Below are 27,156 nucleotides of genomic sequence, written 5' to 3'. Positions count from 1 at the left end.
CTGTTGTTCTTTCACTTGTTTACCTGAATGTTAATGGAGTCGGACATAGTGACTTCTGGAAAGAAAAAAAAAAAAAAAAGTGATATTTAAAAACAATAAACAAAAAAAAGAAACAAAGCGATTCTCCCTTGTTAGTGGATTTTTAATGATGTGTTGTCAGATCTCGTTTCCTTCCATCGCGTACTGATTTCTGCCGTGTCTTCCAAGGGAACAGGCTTGTCTCATTCCTGTACTCAAGCAAAATTTGGGCTGCAGGGGAGACTGTCCTCAGCTGACCCTCTAGGTGGTTTCCCATGAATGTGATGCTCTTTGCTTCATGCCTTAAAACGTTTGGATTGTGACACTGTATTGTTGCTCCAGATGGGGATACAATTATAGCAGCCCTCTGGAGCTAGGATTAAGCTGATGTGAGTCACTGTCAGACCCAGGCTGGTGTTTGAGGGGGAAAAACAATAGTGGAGACCTACTGGCAAAGCACAGCATGTATTTGGCATCCAGGGTGTGTGCCTTGGGACCTAGCCTGGAATTACAGCTGGGATCTCAAACCTTCCCCAGCTAAATGCAGTCCCCCCTGTTTGCACTTCATGAGCATTGATGTGCTCAAAACAGATGAGCTGGCTATGATACTGGGAGAGGACTGGGTAAAACAGGCCCCTTTAAGGTTGTGTGGAGATAGGGGTTATCCTTGGAAAACAGCAGTCCTGCCTTGTCAGAGCACATGAAGCCATGTGGATAACCGACTGTGAGGGGAAGGGTGGATGGAGTGCTTGCAGCTTGTTTGTGCTCAGAGTGCACAGACAACCCTGGCTTATGCTTCTCTTTAACATTTTTCTCCAGAGTTCTGAAGGATCTGGAAAGTCACTGGAGACCGTACTGGGGAATTCCACTGCCTAGGAATGTGACTGTGGAATTATTTTTTTTCTTGTGAAACAAGATTTTTCAGGAATTAAAAATACAAGCATGAATTTTTCTAAACTAGACCAGGATTTTTTCCAGTGGAAATTCTTTTCCTCCTCCCTCCCAAACTGGTTAATTTTTTTCTTTTTAAGACTCCCAGAGTGTTTCTAACGAGACATACTGGAGGTATCTTTTGCCTTGGCGAGCTCTGTTTCGTAAGCTTTTTCTGGGCTGTTTGTTTTCTAAGTAGCAATGAGCCTAATTGTCTTGCACTAAGACAGCTGTGATTAACATGCATAAATTGCTTATGCCATTCCCTAATCAGAGGTTGTCGAAGCTGTAACCAAGAGTTGCAATATTCTCACAGGAGGGAATAAATCCAGCCAGCACTCCCATTCCAGAGCTGTTTATGGTGGAGGTTTCTGCAGAGGAAAGCACCCTCCCTGCTGGATGTGGCTGCCAGCTCCACTAGCCAGGCTCAGGGATGAAGGATGTGTTTAGTGGCTGTGCTCACATTCCTGCTCTGAACCACTGTTTCCTTTGCTGGGCATGGCAGCACGGCCCTTCCAGTTAGGGCAGGAAAAAAGGTGACTTCCAACAATCTCATTCACTGTTGGGGCTGTGGCAGGGCTGGGAGCTGTGACTGCACCAGGCAGCAGTGGAATTACAGCCCCGAGGGAGGAAACATCTGCCACCAATGGCTGCTGAAGGGGACAGAGAAACAATTACCTACCTGAGCAGCTCTGGATTAAGTGGTAGACACAGGCTGGAACCCCAGGTCCCATAGGTACCACGCTGTGCACCTGCAGCAGGTAGAGGCTGCATATTTTTCCTGACCACTCCTGAGTTTCAGCCTGGGGAGCATCACATTGCCTTGCACAGGGATAATCAAAGCAATGGATGCAGAAGTGCTGTTCAGTGTGATCCCTTCAGCTGACCTCTGGCAGCCTGATGCTTTCACTTCAGTGCTCAGGGACCTGGAGCACACAGAAAACACCTCCCAGGTGCTAAAACTGCTGCAAACCGAATCCCACCGTTGTTTTCACACTTGCAGACGCATTAGAGGGGATATAAACTTTGCATTACTGTGGACTGCCTGGTGTTTCTCACTGGATTTAGATGACCCAGCTCAAGTGGCAATGGCTGCAAGTAACACTTCTAATTACAGAATCACAGATAAGGTTTAATCACACCTTTCACTTTTTAATTTTTTTTTTTAAAGTGTTTCTTGGCCCTGCTTTGCTAGGGCATTCCCTCATGCCAGAACACAGCTTTGCTGAGTACTGAGAGGTGTTGGTGTTGGGCCAGGAGAGATGGCATGAACACAACACCCTGCCTGCTGGCTGCAAGCAAACTGCTGAGATTTCCTCCAGCAAGGACTCGTGCTATTAATGCAGGGCTCAGTGTTGGTTGATGGAGCTCCCACAGGTCTTGTTGGAACACAAGGTCTGAGAAGTTTTAGGGTCCTATAGGGTTTGTTGTTAATGTTAACTTCAAGCCCTCTCAGCTGGTTCCAGTGACCTTTTTCAGCCTCTCATTATGCCTTTTTTCAGTATCAGGCACTTCGGGGCAGGAATAGGAAAAAGAAAAAAGCAGCAACATTGGGAGAAGGGTTTTCTTAGTGCAAATATTCTGTAGTTAAATCAAAATGAACAGACGCCCCCAACTGTTTCTGTTTCTTTTTTAAAATTGGAGTAATTGCAGAGAGTATTAATTTTGCTTATAAATGACTTCAGTTCCCTCCCACACGTGCAATGTCTCTTAACAAAAAAAAGGGGTTGTGGTGTTTCCCTGCAGGTCCTCTACAGGCTGGCAATAACATTGTTATTGTGAAGAATAGAGTTGATAAAGACCTTCATAGCCTGCCTGCATTAAAACGCACTCCACAGGAACTAATTTTATGTAGGTACTTTAGGGGAAAATAGCACCTACATGGGTAAACAACACTGGAATAAATCTAATCTGCTTGCAGGACCAAATGAAAGTATGAAGTAAAGCAGATAAGCGAAGCTCAGTGTAGAAGAGAGGTGGAACCAAGCACTGCATTCTGAAAACCCACCCCACCAGGGATTTCAAGGCCATTTGTAGGATTTCATTCTGGCAAATGGGAGAGGACAACTCATTTATTTCCCTCAGTCTGTACCAGTCTGGCTTGGTGTGACTGCCTTCTCCAAGCAGAGGAGTTTGCAGTGGTCATGACTTAACTTTTCCTTTTTGCCTGCAGGAAAATATTCCTTTCCCACCCCACCTCCCCTCAAGAGCTCCAGCATCAGCTGCATGTAGCCACATCTGAGTAACCTCCACACTCTTTCCAGATGCAGGAGATGTTGAAAAACGCATCTTATTGCTCCATCTGGCTTGCAGGGTCTGGGTGGCTGCTGGAGAATGACCTGCTGCTGTGAGCCATGAGGAGAGGGACCAGTGGTACCCCAGGCTCTGAGGGCAGCAGCAGCAGCAGCAGGAGCCTGCCAGGGAGTAGCAGAAAAACACAGGGCCAAAGGACAGATTTATTTGCAGGAAAGGAGGATGGGGCTAAGGCTGCTGTGCATTTTCACATTTCCCCACGCTCAGGGACACGGAGCCATCCCCGCAAACGAGCGGCTCCTTGGAGCCTGCACGATGGATACAGCCCGCTCAGTGGGATGGTGGCCTCTGCTGCAGCTCAGTTCCACCTTCCAGCCCCCTCTTCCAGCCACCTCAGTGAAAACACTTTACCATCTGTTGGTCTTCAGGCTCTGACTCATTATTTTTATTTCAGCTGTCGCCAAGCAATAGCAAAAGTCCCAACACAGCGGCATTTCCACTGCTGCAAGCTGCCTTGTCCTCAGCCACCAGAGAATGAGCAGCTCAGCCCCGCTTCTCTGTGTGTGTGATGCTAAATATCACAGATACTATCACAGAATAGCCTGCCTTGGAAGGGATCCACAAGGATCATCACGTCCAACTCTTAAGTAAATGGCCTGTATGGTGATCAAACCCACAGCCTTGGGTTTTATAACCAGCTGAGCTAATTTCATTAATAAAAAACCAAGAAGGAGGAAAGGGGTACATTCAGGTTCCTTAGCCACCAATACACACAGCATCCAGGCAAAATGTGAGAACTTGTAGCCTCTGGAAATGGAGGCATGGGGCTTGTCCCTGAAGGCAGCCACATGCACAAGTGACAGAAACACTGGAGGTGATCTAGCAAAGAACCAAGGTTCAAAACAAGACGGTGCCATTGTCTGCACCAGTGTGTTGTACCCTGCCTGTCTCCACTCTTACAGAAATGGGACATGCCACTGCTTACATCCCTTTTCCTGCCTGCTCCTTATCAAGCTCAGACTCTCTCCTGCTGTCTCCCCAACCCCAGACCGTGTTACACAGCACTGGCAGCCTTCACCCAGGTTTACTCTTCCTTTCATTTACCCATTTACTGCTCTCCTTTCCATTCCTGCTCACCTGCTACAAGATTCCTGCTTTCCTTTCCTCCCTCCATCCATCTGAATGCCTGTGACCATACCACCATATGCATATAAAAAGAAATAGGATCACCAAATGGGGAAACACCTCTAGAGCTGTTCTAAAACTACAGCTGGACAGAAGACATTTTGCAATAACCTCATCACTGCTGCCAAGCCTATTCCAAACACAGACCTTGTGTCATGAATTACTGTAATTAGCAACACTCCAGCAGGCAAAAGAACGTATTTAAAACCTGGGGATGCATAGGAGGTGGCTGCAGTTTATATTAAGGGTGAGTCACGGTGAGGCCCGGCTTGAAGGGAGCCAGTGAACAATGCAGCCACAACATTGTCTGGCACAGACAATTTTTCCTAAACATAGGGAAAACAAGCTGAATGCTGAAGCCTCTTGGGAAATGTATTTTGAACTTTTTTGCTGAAATAAGGGGAAAAACAAAAATCGAGCCCCTTTGGCCAGCGCCAATAAAACATTTTCAGACGGAGCTCCACTTCTTGACACACGCACAAAAAATGTTCTTCTGGGATGGAAAATGGAAACTTTTTTTTTTTTTTTTTTTTTGGATGGATAGTGGTTGGTTTGAGAATAACACGTAACAGAAAAAAACAAAAAACAAACAAACAAACAAAAAAAAAAAAAACCAAAAACAAACAAACAAAAAAAAACCAACAAAACAAAAAACTGCGGATGTGTTCGCGAAGGCCAAGCGCTGCTTTTCCGAAGAGAACAAAAGCTGTGACGCGGTTTTTACTTTCCCAGACTGCGACAGCGGAGGGCGGCGGAGCCGTGCCTGCCCCTCACGGCCCCGGCGGCTCTGGGGGTGCACGGGCGAGCCCCGAGCCGGCCCCGCACAGGCTGCGAAATGTCGGCGCCGCGGTGCGCCCTGGGAGTTGTAGTCCCGCCGCTCAGCACCGCTTGGCCCCTCTCCCCGGCTCGCAAAATGTCCCCCGCCGAGGGAAGGCGGCCGCCTACAACTCCCGGGAGCCCCGAGGGAGGTGAGGCGGCCGGGAGGTGTCGGCCCCTTCCGCGCCGCTCTGCCCGCCGGGAGTTGTAGTCTCGGTGCCCTTGTGGCCGCTCCGTGGAGCCGGGCAGGGGACTCGGTGTCCCGGCGTGCCGCGGGCCGCGGGCGGAGGTGGGAAAGGCGGCAAGGCGGGCAGCGCTGTGGAAGGTGTTGGGGCTGTGCGGTGTCGGGGTACGGGGGCTCCCCTTTCCATTTTCTCCCCCTCCCCTCCCTTCCCCGGCGGTCCGCGCCGTGTGCCCGGGGTGCGGGGCCAGCGAGGGCCGCGTGTGGGGCGGGCGGTTCGCATCCAGCAGCACCCCGGGCCGCGAAGGGCGCTGGGCCGGGCCGGCGGGCGGCAGGGCTGGGGCTGCCCCCTGAGCTTGCCCTTCTCCCTGTTCCTGTTCCCTGTTCCTGGGGCTGTGGATCCCTGTCCGGGGGCTGTGCCCGAGCAGTGGTGTGCGGTGACTGAGGTCTCCCTCCTCCTGCAGGAAGATTGGCAGTCTGTTTGAGCCGCAGCAGGATGGAGGAGCCCGCTGGGAGCCTTCCCCTCCGCAGAGACACCCTCCTTTCCGAGTACTGGGATCACGTCTCCGTAACCAGCCTGTGAGTGAGTCTGGTGTGCTGTAGGGCCAGCATGTTCGGCCGCTTTGTTAAGGCTAAAACATCTTAGGAGCTGAATTTCTACTTCCTGTGTAAGTGCCCTCAGCTAAGAGATGCCCACCATGAGCTCTTCCGTTGCCATATGAAAACAGCTATTTTATTTAATTATGCACTTTCTGAGTTGTAGTCGTTACTTTTCACGTGTTCCAAAACTACTGAGCAGAAGACTGTATCATTTTAAGAAGATTATTTCCTGCCAGGGGTTACATGGAGGGCAGTGTTTTCAAAAGCAGCTGTCAGATCCTTTCTGTCAAAGACAGCCAGACTTGACATGGAACACAGCACTCCTCAGAAGGTTCTCTGTGTTTTATGCTTCATGAAAATCTGACCCTAACTTTGAACATGACCTTTCTTTGAGAACAGAAGTCTGTATTACCCATGGTCTTAATACTTAGCAGCATTTAGTATTTGCAATGTATAACTATTATTTTTGTATCTTTTTAGCTGCATTTAATACTGTTTATTTAGTACTGGCTTTCTGCACGTGCAAATTACAGCTTGAATTTTTTTTGAAACCTCTCTTCCGTTCTACAGGATAAAGTTGGCAGTGTGAATGTGGAGACTGGGTAAATATAGTGGTGCTTGCCTTACTAGGCTGTGTGCTGTTCTTCTGCCAAAAATTCAGTAATATCTGCAGGCTTTTATACCACCGTGAGTTTGTGTCAGATTTAGAACCCAGTTCTGCAGCTTTGGATGATTCCAGGGGACAGAATTATTTTTAAAACTACATTTCCAGTATTGTGATGGAAATGTTTGTTTTCTAGGGTGGAAGTGCTGAGATCTTTGGTGGCTTTAACTGACCCTCAGGAGGGAAAGCTGACTCAGTCTCAAGAGAAAGTGAGTGACTAACAGACTTTCCATGTCTGTTTACTGCATCCTTTCAGAAGAGCCTATAATTAGGTAGTCAAGCTTATTCTAATCATATGTTAGAACTGTTTCACATGAGCTGAACCAAAATGTGTGTGTGTGCCAGCTCTGTTTCCAGTTGCCCAGCAAGTGGTAGCTTGATCATCAACCACCTGAATTCAGCGAGGCTCCCTTCAAGCAGTTGGCACTGTCAGGTATTCCAGCTGCTCCTGAAGCCAGGCTTCAAACCACCCTGTCATTTACTGACTGAAGGGCCAGCTCTTGCAGGCCTGTGGTTGCAGCCTCTCCTCGTGTCCATGTGTGACCATGGCATGTGTGAGTAGTTTTCTTAATCCAATGGGATTGATTTCTTGAGCTGGCTCATTTTCCTACTCCTGGAATCTAGCAATGACTTAAGAGCATATAGCCAAAGGAAGGAGTGGAGCTTGTACTTTATGCCACAATAAAGCAAACTTGAAACAGTGGCTCTGATATTTTTGTGGGTGTTCTGTCACTGATGGGGATCAGTGGTAGTGTCCTTTGTAACAGGCAGAACATGATGGTTGTTGGGGCAGCAGGTACTGTTCTAATGCAGCAAGGGTTGCACTGGCCAAATCAAAGTGTGAGAAATTGGATGTGTTTTTGTGGATTTTACAGTGTGAATAAACACAGGGTTTATTTATTTATTTATTATTTATATGCAGAGGTCATTGCTGTCTCTTGGAAGGTGTGCTTTGGGGCATTCAGATAAACTCAAGAGCTTTATGTTCATCTTTTAGTAATGTAACCTGTAATGAAATTTGGTAGCATTACTTTCAATTACTTCATATTCTTGTATTCAGTCTTGCGTAAATCTTTAATTTTAACGTGCATTCGTTCCTTAAATAATGTTTTCATTTGAAGCAAAATTGCTTGGGAATCCCTGAAGCACAGCTAATTGTTATATTGCAGTTATAATTACTTTGCATGACACTGAATGATGCTCTCATTCTTGATTCTCATTTCACAGTAAAGTTTTTATGCTCCTTTGTGTTCTAGGCACTAAACTTGCTGGGCATTTGGAAAACTGTATTTAGAGTTGTTCTTGGGCCTACATCAAAGACCTCAGTGGAGTGACAGCTCGAAGATGGGAGACCAGGAGGCAGGTGAGCCTTTCCTGGGGATAGTGGCTGGTGGTGCCAGAGACTACGAAGGAGCTCTGCCCTCGGATACAGTGTCACTCAGCGACTCTGACTCGGATGACCTGGGGCTGCCGGGTGAAGCAGAAGTTGATACAGTATCTCCAGAGGAGCCGTCTGTAGATGAAGGGGATTTCAGATCAGGAGAGACACCCGACTCTTCAAACAGCAGTGACAGATCTCCTGTCCAGCCATTCCATCTGAAGGGCATGAGTTCTACGTTCTCTCTGCGTAGCCAGAGCATTTTTGATTGCCTGGAAGAGGCAGCCAAGCTGTCTGTGCCCTCAATGCCTGAGGATAATGTTGTTGATGGGAGGTTTAAGCGTCCATTGCCTCCAAGCACAGTTTCAGGTAGCATGGTCCCAGAAAACATGGGAAGGCAAGCCAGAGCAGGGCAGGCTCCCAGAAGCTCTCCTGCAGTGCCTGACTACGTGGCACACCCGGAGCGCTGGACCAAATACAGCCTAGAGGGAGTTTCTGAGTCCAGTGACAGCACCAACAGGGCTGTGGCCATGGAATTTCTGGGTGGTTTGAAGAAAAGAGGGGAGCAACAGAGCTCGGCTGCTCAAGACAGCTACACCCCATCCTTCAACCAGGACCCTTCCAGCTGTGGAGCTGGGAGGATTGTCTTCACCAAACCAACTAAGAGAGGTGTTGATGGACTGGAAAAGAAAACACCAGCAGGGGAGGATGATAAGAAACAGATGAAGACAGATCTGAAAGGAAAATCTCTTAAGAAGAGTGATGACTTGAGAGAAGAAGATAAGGTTGAGCTGGGGCACTTAGGCAGTGACAGTGGAAAGGCAGCAGAGGAGGAGGAGTGCATGGTGGAGGGGGACCAGAACACAGAATATAAACCTGATGCAAGGCTTAGTGGTGCAGGTGAAGAGCCATCCTTGGGAACAGTTGGATTCCACTGCAGTAAGAAGAAGAGCAGGAAAAATTTCAGACCTAAAGTAGATGATGAGGGGGAGGAGGAAGAATCCTGAAGGATGCAGCACATTGGAGACATCCCAGGACTTGTCTTGTTCTGTTTTTATTTTTTTTTTTCTGGTCTGTTTTGTCCAACAGTTTGCATCATAGCCACCAAGAACTTTTTATATTGTTAGAAATTAAGCTACCTAAAATAAACTCCAGCCTTTCTGTTTATGAGAAGTTCATGGGCACAGGATAGTTGCATCTTGGCAGGAGAGAATAAAGTGTGCTTTGTTTGCTTGAACAGCTCCCTGGGTCTTGCTCTGGAGCTGAAGTATCCAAAGAAACAGAAGTGTTAGCTAAAAGACTGCAGGGATTCCTAGTAACTCCCAGTTTTTGGAATTGTTCCCAAATCCTGTGGAATCCTGGAGAAAAGGTGATGAGCTCATTATGTAGAGATTTTTAAACAATGAAAATAAAACCTAGTCTTCCACTGGATGTGACTTCTCCTGGCCCTGCCCCAGGAGGGAAAACCCTTTAACTTTTTTGTTTAAAAACACCCTTCTCTCATTGGCTTTGAGGGTAAAAGCACAACAGTGCCCAGTTATATGATGTGATGATTTGCACCTTTGTATGTCCTTTCCAGGAGGTGCTGCTTCCCTAATGATTCTGTATGTGGATTGGGGTATTTGTGGGAATGAGATTTATACCAGAACTGGAGACATTTTTGTTCTATCTGATACAATAAACTTGTGGTTGTAACTTGGTTTCATCTCTGAACCACCCTGAGTAATGAAGCCATAGGAGTTTTACCAAACATTTTATTTGATTTCAGAACTGTCTTGAAAATCTTTTAAAGTGTTGCTCTAACTTTGCCATCTTGTTAACTTCTCCCTCAAGTCTTATAGATTCTAAACCTCACATTTTTAACATTTTCAATCATTTTACAATGTGTAATCCTCTCATAGGATGTGTCATCTCATACAATGAATCACATTGTAAGGAATGTCAAATATGGTGGGTTTTTTCCACAGTATTAGTAAATTTAATAAATAAAGTTGAAAGATTAAATTCTTTGAAAAGGCTGCATGATTTGAAACTCCTTCTGGTCAGTTTGAACTGACATTTTTTGGTCAGTATTCTAAATGAACCAAATCCAAGGGTAGTATTTATAACTGTGTAGTGAAATATTCATTCTTAAGAGTTTGTGATATTTCTTGGTAGATTGTGCTTGCTCAAACTCTGAAGGGTGTTTGAGGGGGTGACTTCCTCTGAAGGGGAGATCCATCTTAATAATTAACTGGGAGGCCCAAACCACTTGGATTTTGTGTTTGAACAGATACATCATGTGGCAGAAGAAGAAGAAAACAGTATAAAAGGGGCAGTTGTGCTCCATTTTTCTAAACTCACCTTTTAGTTTTCAGAGCAGAATGTATTTTCTCATGAGTGTGCAGTTGGATGCAGATTTCTTAGTGGGTCATGGTAAATACATTGCTTGTTCCAGTGCATGGGACTGGCCACACACAGCAAATCCAAATGGATAGATTTAGGGTTCCAGTGGATAATTAGTCTGCTGATCACAATGAAGGTAGTAGCCATTTCAAAGTGGAAGCTGCTGCCAAGAGCAAGGAGTGCTGGCTGTGAGATATCTGTTATTTCTTAGCAAAAAGAGACTTACTGGGTTTATGAGTTCTGCTTGCTCAGGGTGAGGAGCAGGTAGGACTATCAAAATTCCATTGCTGCTAATGGAGTCACAGGCCTGGGGCACAGCTGAATAAACTGGACAAATGCCTGTTTCATGAAGCCATCATAACAAGATTAATATCTGTTAATAAAAGGCTCATTTTTGTCAGAGCTGAGATTTATTTTTTTTCCACCTCTGGTAACAGAAAGCTTTTGTGCAATCTACAATTACATTGCATAGAGACAATATTATATGTGTGAGGAAATGCAGCTGAAGCTTATCAGTGTCAGACACAGCCCAATACTTCCCTCTTCTGATGCTGTTTATAGTATTCCAAAGAAATTTCCCCTTAGAGGATGCTATTGATATTTTAGTGATATATTTTGCAAAATTCTAATATAATCAGTGAGTTTTTGTATGCTAGAAATGTACAAGCCAGTTTTAAGTAATGGAAAAAGCCACAAACAGCCCAAATTCCAAGACTGCGGGATAATTCTTGGTTCACATTCTTGTTTTCAAGTCTCTTTCTTAAGTGATTTCTTTTTTCCCTTGACCTTTGAGAAAGAAAAGTAAAATGAAATCAGATGCTTAGATGTAGAGAAGATACTCTGTGTGGTGTGATATGTGGAGGCAAAGGCTCCTTTCCAGCAGGAGAGTGGCAGCAGCTGTGGTGGGGCATGGGAACAACAAACACCAGGTGATTCCATTCTCTGAGGTGGAGTGAGGAGCCCTTAAGAAGAAATACCAGCAAAGGAACACCTTTCAAAGGAGCCAGCGTGGGAAGAGAAGCTGGTGGGTACAATTGTTTGGGAGTTGCAGGAACTCCAGGAACTGTATGGATTGTAATGTTTCTGTTTTCAGGCCCTTTCCTTGGAAACTATTTCTTGATTTCCTTTTCTAAGCAGCTCAGGAGTACAAGCTTCATTTCTTGGCCAAGGAAGGAGCTTGTTTTTAAGTGCATAAATGATTGGCCTTCCAAAGGGAGACTCCCTCGAACAGAGAAGTGTGGAATTTGGCAGTGATGATGGTGGATTGAGGGTGTGGTATCTGGAGAACAAATGGTATTTGGAAAATAAGGTGGTAGAGTCCCCCTGGAGGAGAAAGCCTTAGTGCTGTTTGTGGAATGGTTTTGGAGAAGGGACTGAGTGCTACGGGAGCAGCAGGGATGAAAGCTCCAGAAACTGAAGGACAAAGACCAAGAAATTCTCAGTAATGCCAAGCACTGATAGTGCTTAGCCTAGAGGGCTTGTTGCCCTTAGGCCTTCAAGAGATTAGGATTTTACTCCTACAGTAGTTCAGTAGGACTAAAGGTTTAATGTGAAGAAATAGAATAAAATTTAATTATCGATGTATTCGATGTCAGTCTCAAACTGATCTGCACGCTCTTCTCTTCCCTGTCTTTGTGGTGAAGGCACTTCTGTGTTGGCACTCTTCATGCCTAAGGGGATTGGAAAAGTCATGTGCTTGTTTAAAAACCTTAGGATAAGGGGCACCTAGTAATAATTGTTTAGGAAACTTCAAAATGGTGAAAAAAAACATACTGTAGATTGTATTACTTTGCATTTGCTCAGTAAATTATAAACACAGGCTATTTTCAGCTGTTTAAATTTCTAATTTTTATACAGTTAGAGTATTAAAATATCTGGGAAGCCTGCTATGGGATGGAGATTTCCTTATTGGAATACTGATAATGAAGCAACATAAGTGTTTTATAAAATTAGGTAAAACTTGAGTTTAGCTCAGATCTGAGTGGCTTGAGGTCCTGTCATGTCATGACTGAATTTTCCAGCTACTGTGTCGTATGTGTATATATATATATATAAATATATATATATATACACACATATATGTATGTGTGTGTGTGTATATATATATATGCTTGGTTTATGGGTTTTGGAGGCTATTTTGTGTAACAGATAGCAATAGGTAGATGTTGAAATATGTCATTATAAGAAGGATATCCAAAATCTTTATTGTGTTGGATATCCTGCAGTGGCTGAGAAATGGTTTGTTCCTGTCTCTAATGATTTAAACATACAAAGTGACAGTCCTTGCCCCAAAGCTTTTAAATGTATTTTACAAAAGATTTTTTTTCATTCTGAGGTAAGAATATTCTGTTCCTTGTTTATATTCCCATTACTTCTAGGAATCTCCTAATGGAGTTATTTTCCAATTTTTTTTTCTGCCTTGCATTTTTTTAACTACATTTTTCAGCTGTATTAATTAGCTTTTCCATGATTGTTTTCAGTACTTACTTGTATAGTTTGGAGCTGGTTGAGTGCACAAGAGGTTGGTTTTGGTTAAAACCTCTGCCATGGAGGAGATAACAGCTGTACAGTAGCAAATCTACAAAACAGGGAGTGATTAAATACCTGCTCTTTTTTGTGAGTACATTACATTATTCCAAGCCAACATACTAAAGCATTCCTTGTGTGTTTCTGTTGGATCTGTATAGCTTGACTTTTTTTCAGGAAGCCATAAAAGGGATAAGAAAGGAGCAGGAAACTCTAGGAGGAGTATTAAGATAAAGAACTTTCAGCAAGGCCAAAATTATACAGGAGAGTTGTAGAGATAAAGAAAACAATAAGAGTTGTGATACATAGCAGGTGGTTTAACATTTTCAGACTGTGTAAGAAATGTTGTTTGTTTATATTGCAAGGGTTTGTCATCAAAAGTGCAAGACAGAATTTCCTGCTATTATTTGGATTTCATAATTGTATGCTGGACACTTCCCTTTTGAGATGTTGGTACCTGGTGTCTTAGGAAAATTAATAAAGCCAATGTTCAAGATTAGGTCAGATCAGACAGAACATGTATGTTTTCCAAGCTGACATTGAAAACAAAATAAAAGATTAGGAGAAGGACAAGAATGGAGGGGGGGAAATGAAGTGTTCCATTCCAGAAGCATCCTTAACAAAGGAAATAAAAACTCTCAAGTGAACTACCAAAGAGAGCAAGAAATGTTGTATTCCCTTTTCTACAGATATTTAGAAATTTTTCTTTACATATGTTTATCATGAGAAAGCAATCAGGAAAGTGAAACCATAGTACAGATCTGGTTTTCTCTCCCTTTATCCCGAAGTAGGATCTGCCAGACCATGATTAAATGAAAGATGCTGGAATCCTAAAGCTGATATAAATGCCTAGAAAGTACTACTTACCTGGGCTTCCAGAACTTTAAATCGTTTTTCTTGTTCTTTCCACCCACTAAAATACTTTGACAAATTGTCCACTCTGTGGAAACAAAGCAAACACCTTTGAAGTCTGTTTTATTGTAAGAGAAAACAGCTGGGATAGGAGTTAAAAGCTTCTTCAAGGAGTGCTTTTCTGTCCTAGATTCTGTTCTCCCTGCATATAACTACTTTGAAATTATTTCAGTGAGACTGAAAAGTTTAAACCTCTGAATAATAATTTAGGACTTATACTTTATCAGGTAAAACCAAACTAAACCAATTCAAGTGGTAGTCCCAGTGGGGAAGTATAGAAAAGTACACAAATGGAGATTCAGTCCCATCCCATAAAGGCATAAGTATTTGTTCTTCTGCATCTGTGGCTAATTCAAGGTATCTTAAACTTCCATTCAAAAGTCTGTGTTGTATTCCTACAGGGGATGAAATTATGTGTGCTGCAGTTTAGCAAATGAACTGTTTTTCCACCATTTTCTTCATGAATAAGATTTTCATTGAGCTTGGCTGCAGATTTGGCTGGAACTATAATTATACATACTTCAAGAATGACAAGCACTCTAATATTGTAGTGATGCTGGCCTCTTACATTTTTTTCATGGACAGTATTTCCTAACTGCATTCCAGTTGGACCTTTTATATAAGCTTTACAAGAACTTAAATGCTGAACTCATTGGAAGCTGAAGGCTTACAAGTTACTCTTGCTGCAGGTCTGAATAACTTACTTGTTAGATGTGGCCTTCAGCCTCTCTTCATTGCTTTCTTTCTTTTCTTGCTCAAGGTTTACAAGATAGTGTTCTTTTTGCACCAGCTCCCATGTTATGATTTTTTGATCAAGGCCCACTGGAAGATCTCTTTCTGTAGGAAGAATAAGAATTGTATTTTACCCCTTTTTCTCTGATACTAGTAGTGAAAATTTGAAATGCTAAAGGAAGATTGTTTTTTGGGTTAATATTTGCTAAAACTCAGGAGCAAATAAAATAACTATTCCTTAAACCTATCAATTGTTAAATCTTTAGAAATAGAATCCCTGTAACCCATTTTATATTGCTACCTTTGTTGTAATAACTATGATCAAGAAATGCATTGTGGGAAACTGTTCATAGTTTAAATTATAAACCTTAATTTTTCGTTTGTGCTCTCCTGGCACTCTTTGTTAAAATAAATTGTGAATCTTGGCTTATGGAAATCCAGCTTGCTTTGCTGTTTTGTGTATGCACCATGTCCTTGGAGAGAGTCAGGCTCTGCAGTTGCTTGATCTCATTTGTTAACAACTCACCCAGGTGTTTTTTCTTGTGCTCCATTTTGTTGAAGAGTCTTCTGAGAACCAGAGTGATGTGGTTGATAATGATAAATGGTGGTGCCAAGGCAGGCCTGCCATGGTATTCCACAATCAGGTTGTAGCGCTGCACTTTCCAGAAGATGTCTGTATTGCCCTGGACAACTTGAAAAGTGTAGCTGTAATTTTGGGTGGGGGGAAATAAAAGCATGTAACTCTTCACCACAACAAGCTAAAGATGAATATAACAAAATTTTGTCCTGTATTTATATTTACTTTAAAAAAGGAACAGCAAGGTCAGAAAGTAATGTTGGTTAAATCTAAAATTTGTGCAAATGATTAGATATTACAATAATTGCAGCTGCAGTCTCCAAGTGTTTAAAAGATACATTTGTTTTGTTTGGCACTCTTTTGTTTGTTTTTTTTTTTTTTTAAAAGATAATTCTGCTTTGCTCAGGAAAGATCAGCAAACATGCCACATCAGTTCTTCAACCAAATGAATCATTATTAGCTGTGTTGACAACAAGCATTTCCCTGATGTGCAAATCATCCACTGTGAAGTCTGCCAAGTTTGACTGCTGTGCACCTGCAGATTTGATTCCACACAGCCAGGAACTCAGACCCTTCTGTGCATGTTTAATTGAATTTTTAGCAGTGAGAGAGGCTTCTTTTCTCCTAGTCTGCCATGTGGCTAGAGTCAGGATGATGAGAATTCAAGAGCTATCTGATCACAGGACTCTCCTATCAATCCCCAGGTAATATTCATTAGGGAAATTACAAGGGATGGCCAGCAGTGAGGCAGCAAACGTGAGCATCCCCTTAACGCTTTGCAGGCTCTGGTGCACAGTGCAATCACCCTTGCCTGAACATGGCAATGAGGAGGTTCATGAGCAGGACGTTGGTGACGAGCAGGAAGATGACCAGCAGCAGGATGACGAGCCAGTTGGCGTAGCTGTTGGGGCAGGACGGCGTGTTCTCCTGCAGAGCCTGCAGGGGCTCAAACGTGCAGTTCCTGGGATAGCTTCGTGATGCTGCAAAGGAGGATGGAGGAGAAAAAACAAGTTATTTCAAATCCTAAAGTCACTTTTCTTTCCTTGATTTTTGTGGGAGTATAATCGTGTTGTGTGTGTGAAAAGCCGTTGCATTGTTGGGTAAGATATTTGCAGCCCTAGGGCATACAGACCTCCACTTGGCTGCTCCTTTAGTGGCAAGATGTCTGTCACAGCTGGCTTTGTACTAATGTTCATCAAGAAGGGATTGCATTGAAAGGACTGTATCCTTTTTAGTTTTGAGTTCTCTGAATCAAACTTCCTCTGAGTTTGTGTTCCCCCACACTCTTGTGGCATATGGATTAGAGGAGAAAACTCAGTAAAAGCTGGGAAGCAGGTTCCTCATTCTAAATTTAAAGTGCTTTGTGAATCTGAGTTTGCAGTTGAGGTTAGGAAGAAGGTCTGGTTCTACTGCATCAGACTAGAGGTCCAGTGCTGTATTCTGTCTCCAGCTATGAATTAAACCCACAAGTTTAGAGTAGCATAATGATATTTACTTTTTTCCCCTCCATTTTTTTCCTAGTAATCCTTTTCCCTGGTGGTACAGATAACCCCCTGGTTACATTCACTAGAGCACATGGTTATATCAAAGCTTACCAAGCTGGGATTTCTTTCACCTTATGCTTATCTATACTGAATTTCATTTGATGATTCAGCACTCGTGAGGCTCCTCTGCCTCTCTTAGGTGTCAGCTTTTGTCTTTGCTACCCAGTGATGTAGTTTTGTCAGCAGATTTTGTCCTCCTCATTATCCCTTTCCATATATTTCATAAAGATGTTAAACAGAATACGACTCAGAGGGCCCTGGGACAAATTAATCCCTTCTGGAAGTGCCAATGTAATTGTTTATTTTTCTTTCTTACTTTTAACCTGTTATTTACCCAGGTGGAGACACCCACTGGAGTTTCAGTGAAGAGAAACACACCTTTCTGTGGAGTGCTGCATCTGACTTTTTGGCAAATGAGTTGAATTATATTCCAAAAGTGTTTGCTTCTTTCTAATTACTTTAATGGAAATAGGAGTGACTGATGGTGCTGTACATGCTTACACCATAGGTTTTTAAAATGGACACAAATCGCATTCCTCTCTCGTGTTATTCAGGTATTTTGGCTTTTCTAAGACATGTTTTTTCTTATGAAGCTGAGTGAACATGAGAGAATGCTTACTGGTTTGCTCCTGTCTGTGGCTTTTTTTTTTTTTTTTTGTTCTATTTTATATTACTCCAAGTTTAGTCCCACTTCATTATTGCCAGTGACATTTAGCACTGGCCAAATGCTGTGGTGTTACTGCAGACTACTTTGGGAGGTGACCTATTCTGTGTTTCACCTGCTTACCTATCAGAAATGTTGCCTTTGAACTTTTATGCCTAATTATTTCAGTGTCTTGTGATTATTTTTATGTTGTTTTGTTTGCAGTGCTGCACATAAGCAATTACTAGCATTATTTGATTTGGGCAGCTTTATCTCCTGAGTAAATAAATGCTCTGGAGTAATTTTTATTCTGAAACATTTGTTTGCTTATGGGCAGAGCAGTATTGCTTTAACACTGTTGCATTAAACTACTGCCAAAATGTGTGGAGGTGCTGTTATTTATTATTTGAGTTTACACAGGGTTATCTGAGTCTATATTAAACTGTAAGGAAATGGACTGAAGTGAAAGCAGGTATGCCAGCCTTTAAACCTGCAAATCCTTGTGTATTTCTGAGAGCTTATCTAAATAGGGCCAGCCCTCATGCTCTAATGTAACTTCACAGTGCCCATTATCTCTCTGCAAATACACTTCGTGTGACAGTAATGTGTAAGCTTTGGCCTGTAGGACAAAGATGTAAAAAAAGCAAAATTAAAAAAGGGCAATACTCGGAAGGAATTCCATGCTCTAATCAGAAGTGTGACCAGGTTAGGGGGAGAGAAATTTCCTCACTGTCTATTTCATCCAGTGGAATCTGGCCAAATATCTGAAGGTAGGGACGATAAAGAACCCTTCTGAATATCCATTCCACTCTGCTGTCGTCGGGATGGAGCAGAGCTTGAGTTGTCACCCCGTAGGCAATGAGCCACACGCTCAGGAAAAACAGAAAGAAGAAAACATCCTTCATCTGCAAAAGAGAGGGGGAGGGGAGAAAAGGAGGGGCAGTGACTGTGGTAGCAGAGTCAGGGAACAGTAGTCTTTCTGTATGAATACAGCTCAGATAATTCTGTTTCTTTACAAGCTTGTTGAGGTTAAAGGAGGTGGAATAGGATACAGTTCCATGCACAGAATTCCTTGTCTGACCTTGCTGTTATCATATTCTTCTTGTTCTGGCATTCTTTGATAGCTCATTTAGATAAAGGCACATTTTTAACTAAAATCTTGCTTTCCAATCATCAAACATTTAAAAATGAAACACATTTAATCTTTTTAGTGACTGTCACATTTTTATCTTTTAAGTGCATATTTTCTATGAGATATGAGTACCATGGACTGCTTTACTGTGAATTGCAGGAGTTCTGCTGCAGCAGAGAATCCTGGTAGCAGTCAGTGCTCATTGATGGATACTGAGCCTCTGATACAGTAGGCAGGGAAGGCTGCAAGGATCAGATTCCTTCTGTCTTCAGTTTTCAAGCTAAGTGATGCATCTGAAAGATTCTTTTTGGGGCTTCCTGCTTTTAAACATTGTGTTTCTCTACAGAAGCAGAAGTAATTGAATCCTAAAACACTTACTTAAAAAAAAAAAAATCTAATATGCATTTCAAGTGCAATAATTTTTCCCTGGTGGAAGAGGAGCACTTCATCATCTCCCCATCTGATCTGACAGAGTTCATTAGGGACTGTAGATTCATTTCAATTAGATTATTGGATTGTACAGTTACCCAAAAGTGTAGGCATTTCAGAGCTCTGGTATGTTACTTGGAGTTCTGATAAGAAACACCATCTCTAAGCCAGGCAAGACAGAGTTGTGTCTGGCTTCCATCAATATATTTTTTTTCTGGATGATCTAAAATTTAGGAATGCTGCAGGGCTGTAATGCTATCGTGGTGATGGGAGAGCGGTGACAAGTCTGAAACTGTGTTTTCTTTTTTTATCCAGTCTGCAGTCTCTCTGGAAATGAGTATTGTTCTGGAATGAGCATTGTTCTGGCATTTTAGCAATTACCAGACCTGTTTCAGCAAATCTGTAGCAAGACTATAAAGGGGAAAGACACAGACCATCTGGGATTGCTCCTCTGTTAAATAAGGGAGGTGCTTGAACCCCCTCAAACCCTTCAAGCAGGTTCAATTTACTGAAGTACCTTCTCTGTTTCTTGCTTTGATGTAAGGTTCAATGCTGAAATACCAAAGCTGAGGCATGGTGCTGGCTTGGGTGGGGCAAAGATGAAAGGGAAACACGTTAGGGTTTTTTCTAGGCTGCTGTTTATGTTCTTGTTTGCATCTTCCCAGTGCCAGTGTTATCTTGCAGGTGCCAGCAGAGTGGACACAGGCAGGACCTGCTCAAGGCCCTGGTTTAGCTTGGCAGCAGCAATGGAAGGGTTAGGAGCTGTACATCTGACTTGTTCTCTTGCAATGGAAGCCTGCTAATGCCATAAGTTAGATAATGAACAAGAACAAATGTTTATTTGCCATTTACTCTCTTGCTAGTCCGACCAAATGTCATGTTAGAGTTCCAGTTATTGCATTTGTAGACAAATCCAAATAGCTTGGTAGTTATGTTTATTCAATGTATAGGCTTGTTTAGACTGCAGAGCTTTTACTGAGTTCTGCTGTGAGTCACAAATCAAATATTTGTAGATTCTGTACAACTGGATGAACTCTATTAATCAGTTAGCATGAGCTAATTGACCTGGAGGATTAACATGCCTAAATAAAAAGCTATTTCTACATACCAATGCATACCCAAGCACAGTAACTGTAATCCCAGTGTCTCATTTCCTGCAGGAGAGCAGTAATAAATAAAAATACTTTATCAACATCTTCCAACATCTGCTTGCAAAGTACTAATGTGTTTTCATTGTAATGGACAGCTAAAAAGTACAAGAAGGAGTAACTCCTGTAGGAAACTTGTAACTATCATTTTTCACTGATTTCTTTTTTTTTTGTCCTTTCCTGCACTTGCTGTGAGAAACATAGTTTGTTTTCCCAAGTCAGTCATTGGAAGCCCTGCCCTCCTGTACATGCTCTGTCATCTGCCTGAAGTCTCTGCCCTGGATACAAATTACTTCTATTCCTCCTACTTCCTTCCACAGCTTAGGAAGTGGGAGGAATAGCAGTAAGACAAAGATTGCTCTTTGGATAATAAATTATTTGGAGGATACATTATTAGGTGAGGTACAAGGATTAGTAAATTGCAGCCAGCTTACTGCACTACATAGCTCTTTGAAAGGATCTATTTAAAATATTGCCTCTTATAAAAAAATGCAAGAATATGCAAAATGACAAGCTTCAAAAATGTAAAAATAAAGGCAGATTATGAAGGTATTTCCTTTCTAAAGACAAAATTTCCTACTCTCACTTCTTAGAAGACACAGGTATTTATCTGAGACAGACTGCACACTTACCATCCTTTCCACAATTATGATCTTTGGTCCAAGTTGTTTGTGAATTGCAAAAATATGGATAAGTCTGAGTGTGAACACCATGAAATCGATGGCGAGTATTGTACGGCCGGCTTGAAAAGTTGAGTTCAGCATCCTGCAGAACACATGGAATGAAATATCAGCTCTCAGCAAGTACTGCTAATGTCTGCACAGTGGTGAGAAATAGCCAAATTATGTTTTCTTCTCTTGGCTTCAATGAGATTTATTAACAAATAAAAAAAAGTACCTTGAGTAAAAGCGATTTCTGAAGACAAACAAACAAAAGCAGAGCTTTTCAGTACATGTGTTTGAATATATCAATATATTTTTTTTGTTGTCTCTGGAGCATCTTCCATGATTTCCACAGAATTTTAGAGGCCTCTACTGCAGAACCATTTCTCAAAGCTTGTAAAAATGAATGTTGGAGCCTGTTCTCTCATGCACATGAACATAACCCTTGGTACTGATGCTGACCACCTCATGTGGAGCAAATATATTTACCTGCAGGTCACCCCAATTATGAAGAGATAGATGGCCACCATATCACACTTATTCCAGTTATCCTCCACATACAGTTTAAATTTTTTCATTAAGCTTGTGTCTTCATCTGTATAGAAACTCTGAAAAAGAGAAATATCCATTGGTATTGATCTCTTTCCACTTTCACTGAGTTTTAACATAATACCTGTTGCCTTTTCCTCTTTCATTGCAAAGAGCAAACACAAATTCTGAGTGTAATAAGGAAAAAAGCAAGGTGTTAAAAAATGCAGCTTCCAGTCAGAGTTCAGTTTCTAGGCATTGCTACCCAAACAGCATGAACAGATTTGGCCATTTGTGTACTGGAATTGTCAGCAAAGGCACATTTCATTATCTAGGCAAGGAGCTGGCTTTCTTAACTGGGTTTTAGCCTGGCAGTCTTCATGTTTTACAGGTTTATAATGAAATGTTCTTTGATCCAGATATTTTCCATGTCCTCCTCTGGTTATGGCCTTGCTGCATAATTTCAAATAAATTGGGACAAACTTTCCTGTCTCTTTTGCTTAAACAATGAACACCTACTGGTTCTTCCAAAGTAAATTATTATAACTGCTTTCTTTTTGTGTCTAAGGAGAAGAACTTTATGCACCCACAGTTGGCAACACATTTGCAGCACTGTTATTATTTCAGTTTTTAAACTGAGGACATTACTCCATTACTCCAAAACCAGTAAAAGGAGATTAATGGAGAAGGGCTTTTGGTGGTTGGTGGTTTTGTTTGGTTGTTTCTTTTTAAGAAAAGCGAGCCCAAAAGAGATCTGCTAATATTTTGAGTTGAAAAGTATTTTAGGAAAAGCCACAGATAATCGGAATTCATTTACTTGTGATTTTTTTTTTAAACAGTCTCCAGCAGGGAAGAATCTCCTAAAAGGATGTAGAGCTGTCTGCTGTGTTTCCAGGTGTAGAATATAACTTACACTATTTGTGGTGGGAAGACCTAGTTCTGGGGAGTGAAATCAGAGAAGGACTTTACAAAGCAAAAAATATCTGAGTGCTGGCAGCCCACTTGACTTGGCTAAGGCTGGAGAAGGATGGAAAAACAGAGGTAGAGCTGTAGGTTTACACAGTGCAGGAAGAGCTTGCTCTGGGAGAGAGAGGTGAGATGTTTAGGATGGGGTCAGTTCTATATTGCTCACCTGTGCCCCTGACATTTGAAATCTCCAAGCTTGTATGCTTATACAGACTGTAAATCTATGGGAAATCCTGCTGCAGGTTTTGCTGTGCTGGTGCCAAGGTGATGCAGGTTACTCACCTGTCGGATCTCTTCCAACACAAGGGTAAACACCCAGAAGTAGAGGACAATTTCTTTAACAGATGGGCCCTGAGGTGGAGGTGGTTTAAAGTCCAGTAAAAGGACATAAGTAAATAGAAATAGAAAAGCAAAGTACATTATAACATTCCCCATAAACACAGTTACAGGGGCACTCCAGAATTTTCTCCACCGGGTAAACATGAATGTTGCCCATGCTGTGTTTGCAGAAGGGTTCTGTTTTTCCAGTGTGTCATTTCCTCTGCAAACCAAAAAGAATACATGCTTGGTGACAATCTCCTAAAATTAGTTCATGGGAATAGGCTCAATATAATTCTATATAAAGCTTCATGCAAGATAGTAACAGGCAGATGCTGGGGCTGGCCAAGGGGGAAGGCTGCAGAAGTCAGAGCAATCATATTACCATAGCAGAAATATTTCAAATAAAAAAGGAAGGTTTTGATAAACAAAGCCACATCAGAATTATGTATGCATTTTTATTATTTCAGTTTGGTTGTATTAATTTTATTTGTTAACTTCGTTCCATTCTGCATGGGCTGCAAATGCACAAGGAGAGGGGAGAAGGGTAGTTGATATTTATAAACCTAAATAACAGGAAAGAAAAGAAAATGGGCAATGCATTTTTGTGAGTGAGCTCTTAATTATTTTTGCTCTAAAGTTTTCTTGCACTGTTTGCCTGCCTAAGTTCTTGTTGCTGTGACTTTAAACTTGTGACCCAGTCTCTAAGTGCTGGGTCGTACGAAGCCTGTGTTTCCTGACTATCCTTTCTGCAATCTGATAGACCTACTGAAGAATGAATAGCTTGCTCCTTTGCAGAGCTGGCATCGTGCCCTTGGTGATTAAATTAGAGTAAGTTGCAAAAAAAGCAACATAGAAGCCTTTTAGCAAAAAGAGTTGACATAATGCATAAATTATGTATTAAGGGAGTCTTTGAATGTTGTGGAATGACACAAGTATTTTGGTAACTGAAGGGAAATTTGACCTGTACATCTACAGCTGTTCTGCTGTGTTTTGGAACATGAAGTGGTATCTATTGGCAATGGAAATTATCCTGTGCAGAAAATGCAAGTTTGGTAGCAATTTGATCTTTGTGTGAGGATTTGTTTCCACATAAAATGCTCTCCTGTGTATGCTGGGGATGTTATTGGACCTTTAATTTTGTGATTCTTACTCTGAGAAGTTTGATCTCCAACAAAGGATGTGCACACTAGGGTATATTTTCAATTTCGCTCACAGAAAACAAACAATGACTCTTCACTGGTTTTTAATTTCCTCTGACAATCTTGCTAATTATTAAATACATTTTTTACAAGGAACAGGTTCTCTTTGTGGCCAATCTTTTCTATATGCCTGATGCTGTACTACCTCTCAATTTATGACATTGTGAGATGCATTCCCATGGTAACTGGCTAATATCATAAACAGATAATTGCAGCTTTACTGTAAGATGCTGAAATAGATCTGGGAGGGAGAGAGCCTCTTTGTTAAAATAAATTGCTAGGATAATACCAATTGGAATGTGGAATGTAATGACCAAACCGTGCTGCACTCAGAATATGGAAGTGCTTTGTGATATTGCTTACAGATAGCTCCTAAGAGGCAGATGCTTTTACACCTATTTTATAGGTTAGGGAGGGAGAGAGAAGAACTAATGATTTTCTCCAATATACCAGCAGTTAAATGCCAGAGGTAAAAATAGAACCTAATAACTCTGACTTGGTCCAGGACTTCATACAGCAGCTGATGCTTCCTCTCTACCACTGTTCATGTATTTCTGGAGTTCCCCTTAAATAATGGAAAAGCTAAGTGGCAATTTAGCTCTGCTTAACCATTAAGAGGACTTGTGCCAATCAAAAGTCTACTTTCCTTTTCCTTTAAATCCTTGTGGTGTCCCACAAGGTGATAGGTGTGTGGTAGAGGTATAGGGAGAGATTCTGTTCTGAATCAAAGACCTATGACTGACCACAAGCAACTGACTGAACCTTTGTGCTCAGTTACCCATTTGAGTGATGCTCCCTCTGACTCATAAGGGCTCATCTGTTAAAATATAAATTAAGCGTGTGAGAAGCTGCCTCAATGTAGAATTCCCTGGTAGTGATGGGTGCAGATACACCTTTGTAAGAAAGCATGCAGTGATGTAAGGTTTTGCTGAGAACCTTCTTTCTGCTCAGCTCAGTCATCTGATAACTTCCTAAAATCCACTGAGTATTGGTCATCATGAGCTGATGGGAATGTCAGGAGATGCTGTTTGATTCCCAAGTCAATTCCTTGTAGAAATTACCCGCTCAGAAAAAAACAAACTGGTGTGTCCTTAAAGCAGTGCTATATCCCTGTTTATTTTCTATATTCCTTTTAGAGAGCAACAACAGCAGTAATCCAAGGGCACAGCACTTCCTGAGGGGTAATGACTTTCTTGGCCCTTCAGCTGCCCCTTAGATCATTAACTGGTCACTAATCCACAAAAAATGTCGGGTTCTTTGGCTGTTGTCATAAAAGTTACATTAGCTGATGGTTTTAAACTTACCTATCTTCCCTGGAGAGAAACAGAGTCCTCTCTGAATTCAAACTGTCCAGCTCTCTAAATGGCTCTGGCTCATTTTTTGACTGTTTTTCCTCACTGTAAGGAAATAAAGTCATTAGTTAAAAGACGATGCTGAGCCATTTTTCACTACTGAATTGGCATTGATACAGAACTGCTAGCATGTATTTATCTTGGATCTGCTCTGTTGGGGAGCTATTAAATAGGACATAAACTTTTTCTTTACAAATTTTGTTTATTTTTATGGAGGAGGCTGAAGTCACCTACAAGACTGAGAAGTGATAATTGGCATGCTTCACAAAAATGGAGTAGGATGCTCAGTTTCCTCCAACTAGTTATGATTTGAGCAGAAATAAACCCCTCAGTCTTAGAAGATAATTGCTCAATGCTCCATTCCTAGTTACTCTTAGCAGCAATTAGGAAGGGAAATGCCAGAAAGAGTCTGGGACATGTGACAGTTCTTGCATTTCCAGGGAAAGGAGGCAAAAAAAAAAAATAATGGAAATTTGGAAAGGATTGCTTTGATTATGTATAATAATTTAGACTGTTCTGTTAAAACTTTGCCAAAATATCACATTAAATGCATTTGTGAATCTGGCAGTCAGGTCATATTTAGTGACACAAACAGAATCCAAATCTTAAGTCAGCTTTGCCAAACAAATTTTTCTCTTTCTTTTTATGTAGTTTAAGAGTTAAGAAACATGTATTTCATAATAATGTGTCATTTCATATTGCCAATTCTTATGCTTTGTATATGATTCTCTAGTTGTTATGACGTTTTCCTAAAATTTCAGATCCTCAGTTTTTACAACCATCTGAGCAGCTTGGCTGTTCATTTTTTATTTTCTGGTTTCTTAGTTTTATTTAGTTGATTGGTTTTTGTGGTATGGGTTTTTTTGTTTTATTTATAGTGCATGGACTTTTTTTCAAGAAAACCTAAGACTGTAAGGCACTGCATTTAAAAATTTGATTTTGACTGACTGATAATTTAATGTCAGTCTTGTGTTTTTAAGCTTGACTTGTGGTTATCAAGGCTTGTGGCTGATAACATGCTTTGTGATTTGCTGTTTCCCTTGGATAAGACACTGAGGTTTGAGCCAGGCATCTCCAAATCTAGAAACAAATGGTGCTACAGCTGCAGATATTCTACACTTTGTTGTGTAGAATCTGAAGCTGACAGAATTCCAACAGGTTTTCCTGTGGACTGTGCAAAATAGAAAGATTTCTGTGAAACCATGATCTTTTAAGTGTGGCAACAGGCACTAGGACAGGACACACAAATCACTCAGCCCTGTAGAAAACTGATTTGGTTAGGTGATATTAGGTGATGCTACCATTTTAATCACTTCAGGGGGAAATTTTGAGTTTGGATATTTTTTGTTTTGTGCCCAAATAGTTTTGTTTATACCTGAATGATATTAAATTTGTGTAGATTAGGAAAGGACACCAGAATGCACAGATTAACTTGAGGATCTTTGTGCTTGTAGACATGTCTCCCCACCATATTTTTGTCAGGAAGGCCTGAAAGGCAAGAAGAGGAAAGATGGCTTTAATGTCACAAAAAGATACTTGCAGATGAAGTACACCTATATTCAGTGGCTCTGAAAAACTCAGAGCTTCAGAGCAGACAGGTTCTCTGTGTGTCCTTTTGCAGATGTTGAGTATGCAAAGAGTTTTTCAGAGACCAGTGGAAAGAGCAGCAAGCCAAATGGACAAAGCAAAGAACATCTGTAGTACTTAGGAAGGCCAAGTCAGGCACTGGGAGATAAAAGCAGCATCACTCTTAATTTAGCTTTGTGTATGCAGGGAGAAGTCAGGTCGTGAGAGCCAAGCTGAATAGTAATTTAATTTAACTTTTATCAGTGAGCTCTCTCTTGAATCTGAACAAGGAGTTACCTCACATCTTGGAGCAGCTTCATTATGCCCCAGGCAGATTTACAGTCCTTTTTGATGCTTCTCTATGAGCAAGGAAGGAATAAAAAGCAAAAAGCACATGATGGATTAAGGGCTAAACCTTCTCCTCAGCACACTGCTCTGTGTGCCAGCTGGATGAGAGGGTGAGGAAAGGGGGAATTGTGCTGCTTTGGCAAGGACATGGTATAAAGTCC

The 27,156-nt window shown here is 41.7% G+C and overlaps 2 protein-coding genes across 12 annotated transcripts in view; one reads left to right on the top strand and one right to left on the bottom strand.

The window, feature by feature from the left end:
* Nucleotides 1–5,420: 5,420 nt before the first annotated feature.
* On the top strand, nt 5,421–10,029 carry TSSC4 (tumor suppressing subtransferable candidate 4). Of its 11 annotated transcripts, XM_056492762.1 has the most exons (5): nt 5,463–5,551; nt 5,848–5,962; nt 6,784–6,856; nt 6,993–7,201; nt 7,904–10,029. In XM_056492762.1, exon 5 carries the CDS (start codon nt 7,992–7,994, stop codon nt 9,030–9,032), a length of 1,041 nt encoding a protein of 346 aa, XP_056348737.1. In that variant the 5' UTR covers nt 5,463–5,551; nt 5,848–5,962; nt 6,784–6,856; nt 6,993–7,201; nt 7,904–7,991; the 3' UTR covers nt 9,033–10,029. The 11 variants fall into 11 exon arrangements, with proteins under 11 accessions (XP_056348738.1, XP_056348742.1, XP_056348736.1 ...); XM_056492763.1 differs by lacking the exon at nt 6,993–7,201 and having other exon boundaries at nt 5,421–5,491; XM_056492758.1 differs by lacking the exon at nt 6,993–7,201 and having other exon boundaries at nt 5,440–5,551.
* Nucleotides 10,030–10,112: 83 nt separating this feature from the next.
* Nucleotides 10,113–27,156, bottom strand: part of TRPM5 (transient receptor potential cation channel subfamily M member 5) — a 34,681-nt gene continuing 17,637 nt past the window's right edge. Inside the window, exons 13-24 of the mRNA XM_056492399.1 lie at nt 26,457–26,569; nt 25,034–25,126; nt 22,492–22,750; nt 21,205–21,323; nt 20,686–20,818; nt 18,075–18,249; nt 15,969–16,137; nt 15,107–15,285; nt 14,553–14,685; nt 13,804–13,876; nt 12,898–12,988; nt 10,113–12,080 (exon numbers count right to left, since the gene is read on the bottom strand). Of these exons, the coding sequence (XP_056348374.1) occupies nt 11,980–12,080; nt 12,898–12,988; nt 13,804–13,876; nt 14,553–14,685; nt 15,107–15,285; nt 15,969–16,137; nt 18,075–18,249; nt 20,686–20,818; nt 21,205–21,323; nt 22,492–22,750; nt 25,034–25,126; nt 26,457–26,569 (1,638 nt within the window). The 3' untranslated portion in view covers nt 10,113–11,979. The remainder of the gene's footprint in view (nt 12,081–12,897; nt 12,989–13,803; nt 13,877–14,552; nt 14,686–15,106; nt 15,286–15,968; nt 16,138–18,074; nt 18,250–20,685; nt 20,819–21,204; nt 21,324–22,491; nt 22,751–25,033; nt 25,127–26,456; nt 26,570–27,156) is intronic.

The sequence above is a fragment of the Oenanthe melanoleuca genome, chromosome 5, assembly GCF_029582105.1.
Source record: "Oenanthe melanoleuca isolate GR-GAL-2019-014 chromosome 5, OMel1.0, whole genome shotgun sequence".
Taxonomy (NCBI): domain Eukaryota; kingdom Metazoa; phylum Chordata; class Aves; order Passeriformes; family Muscicapidae; genus Oenanthe; species Oenanthe melanoleuca.
The sequence above is the reverse complement of the archived record's forward strand: the minus strand, read 5'-3'. Positions and strand labels throughout refer to the sequence as shown.

Bases quoted from the DNA above. Each gene is read 5' to 3' on its own strand.
- TSSC4 (XM_056492767.1), top strand. From the start codon at position 7,992: ATGGGAGACCAGGAGGCAGGTGAGCCTTTCCTGGGGATAGTGGCTGGT.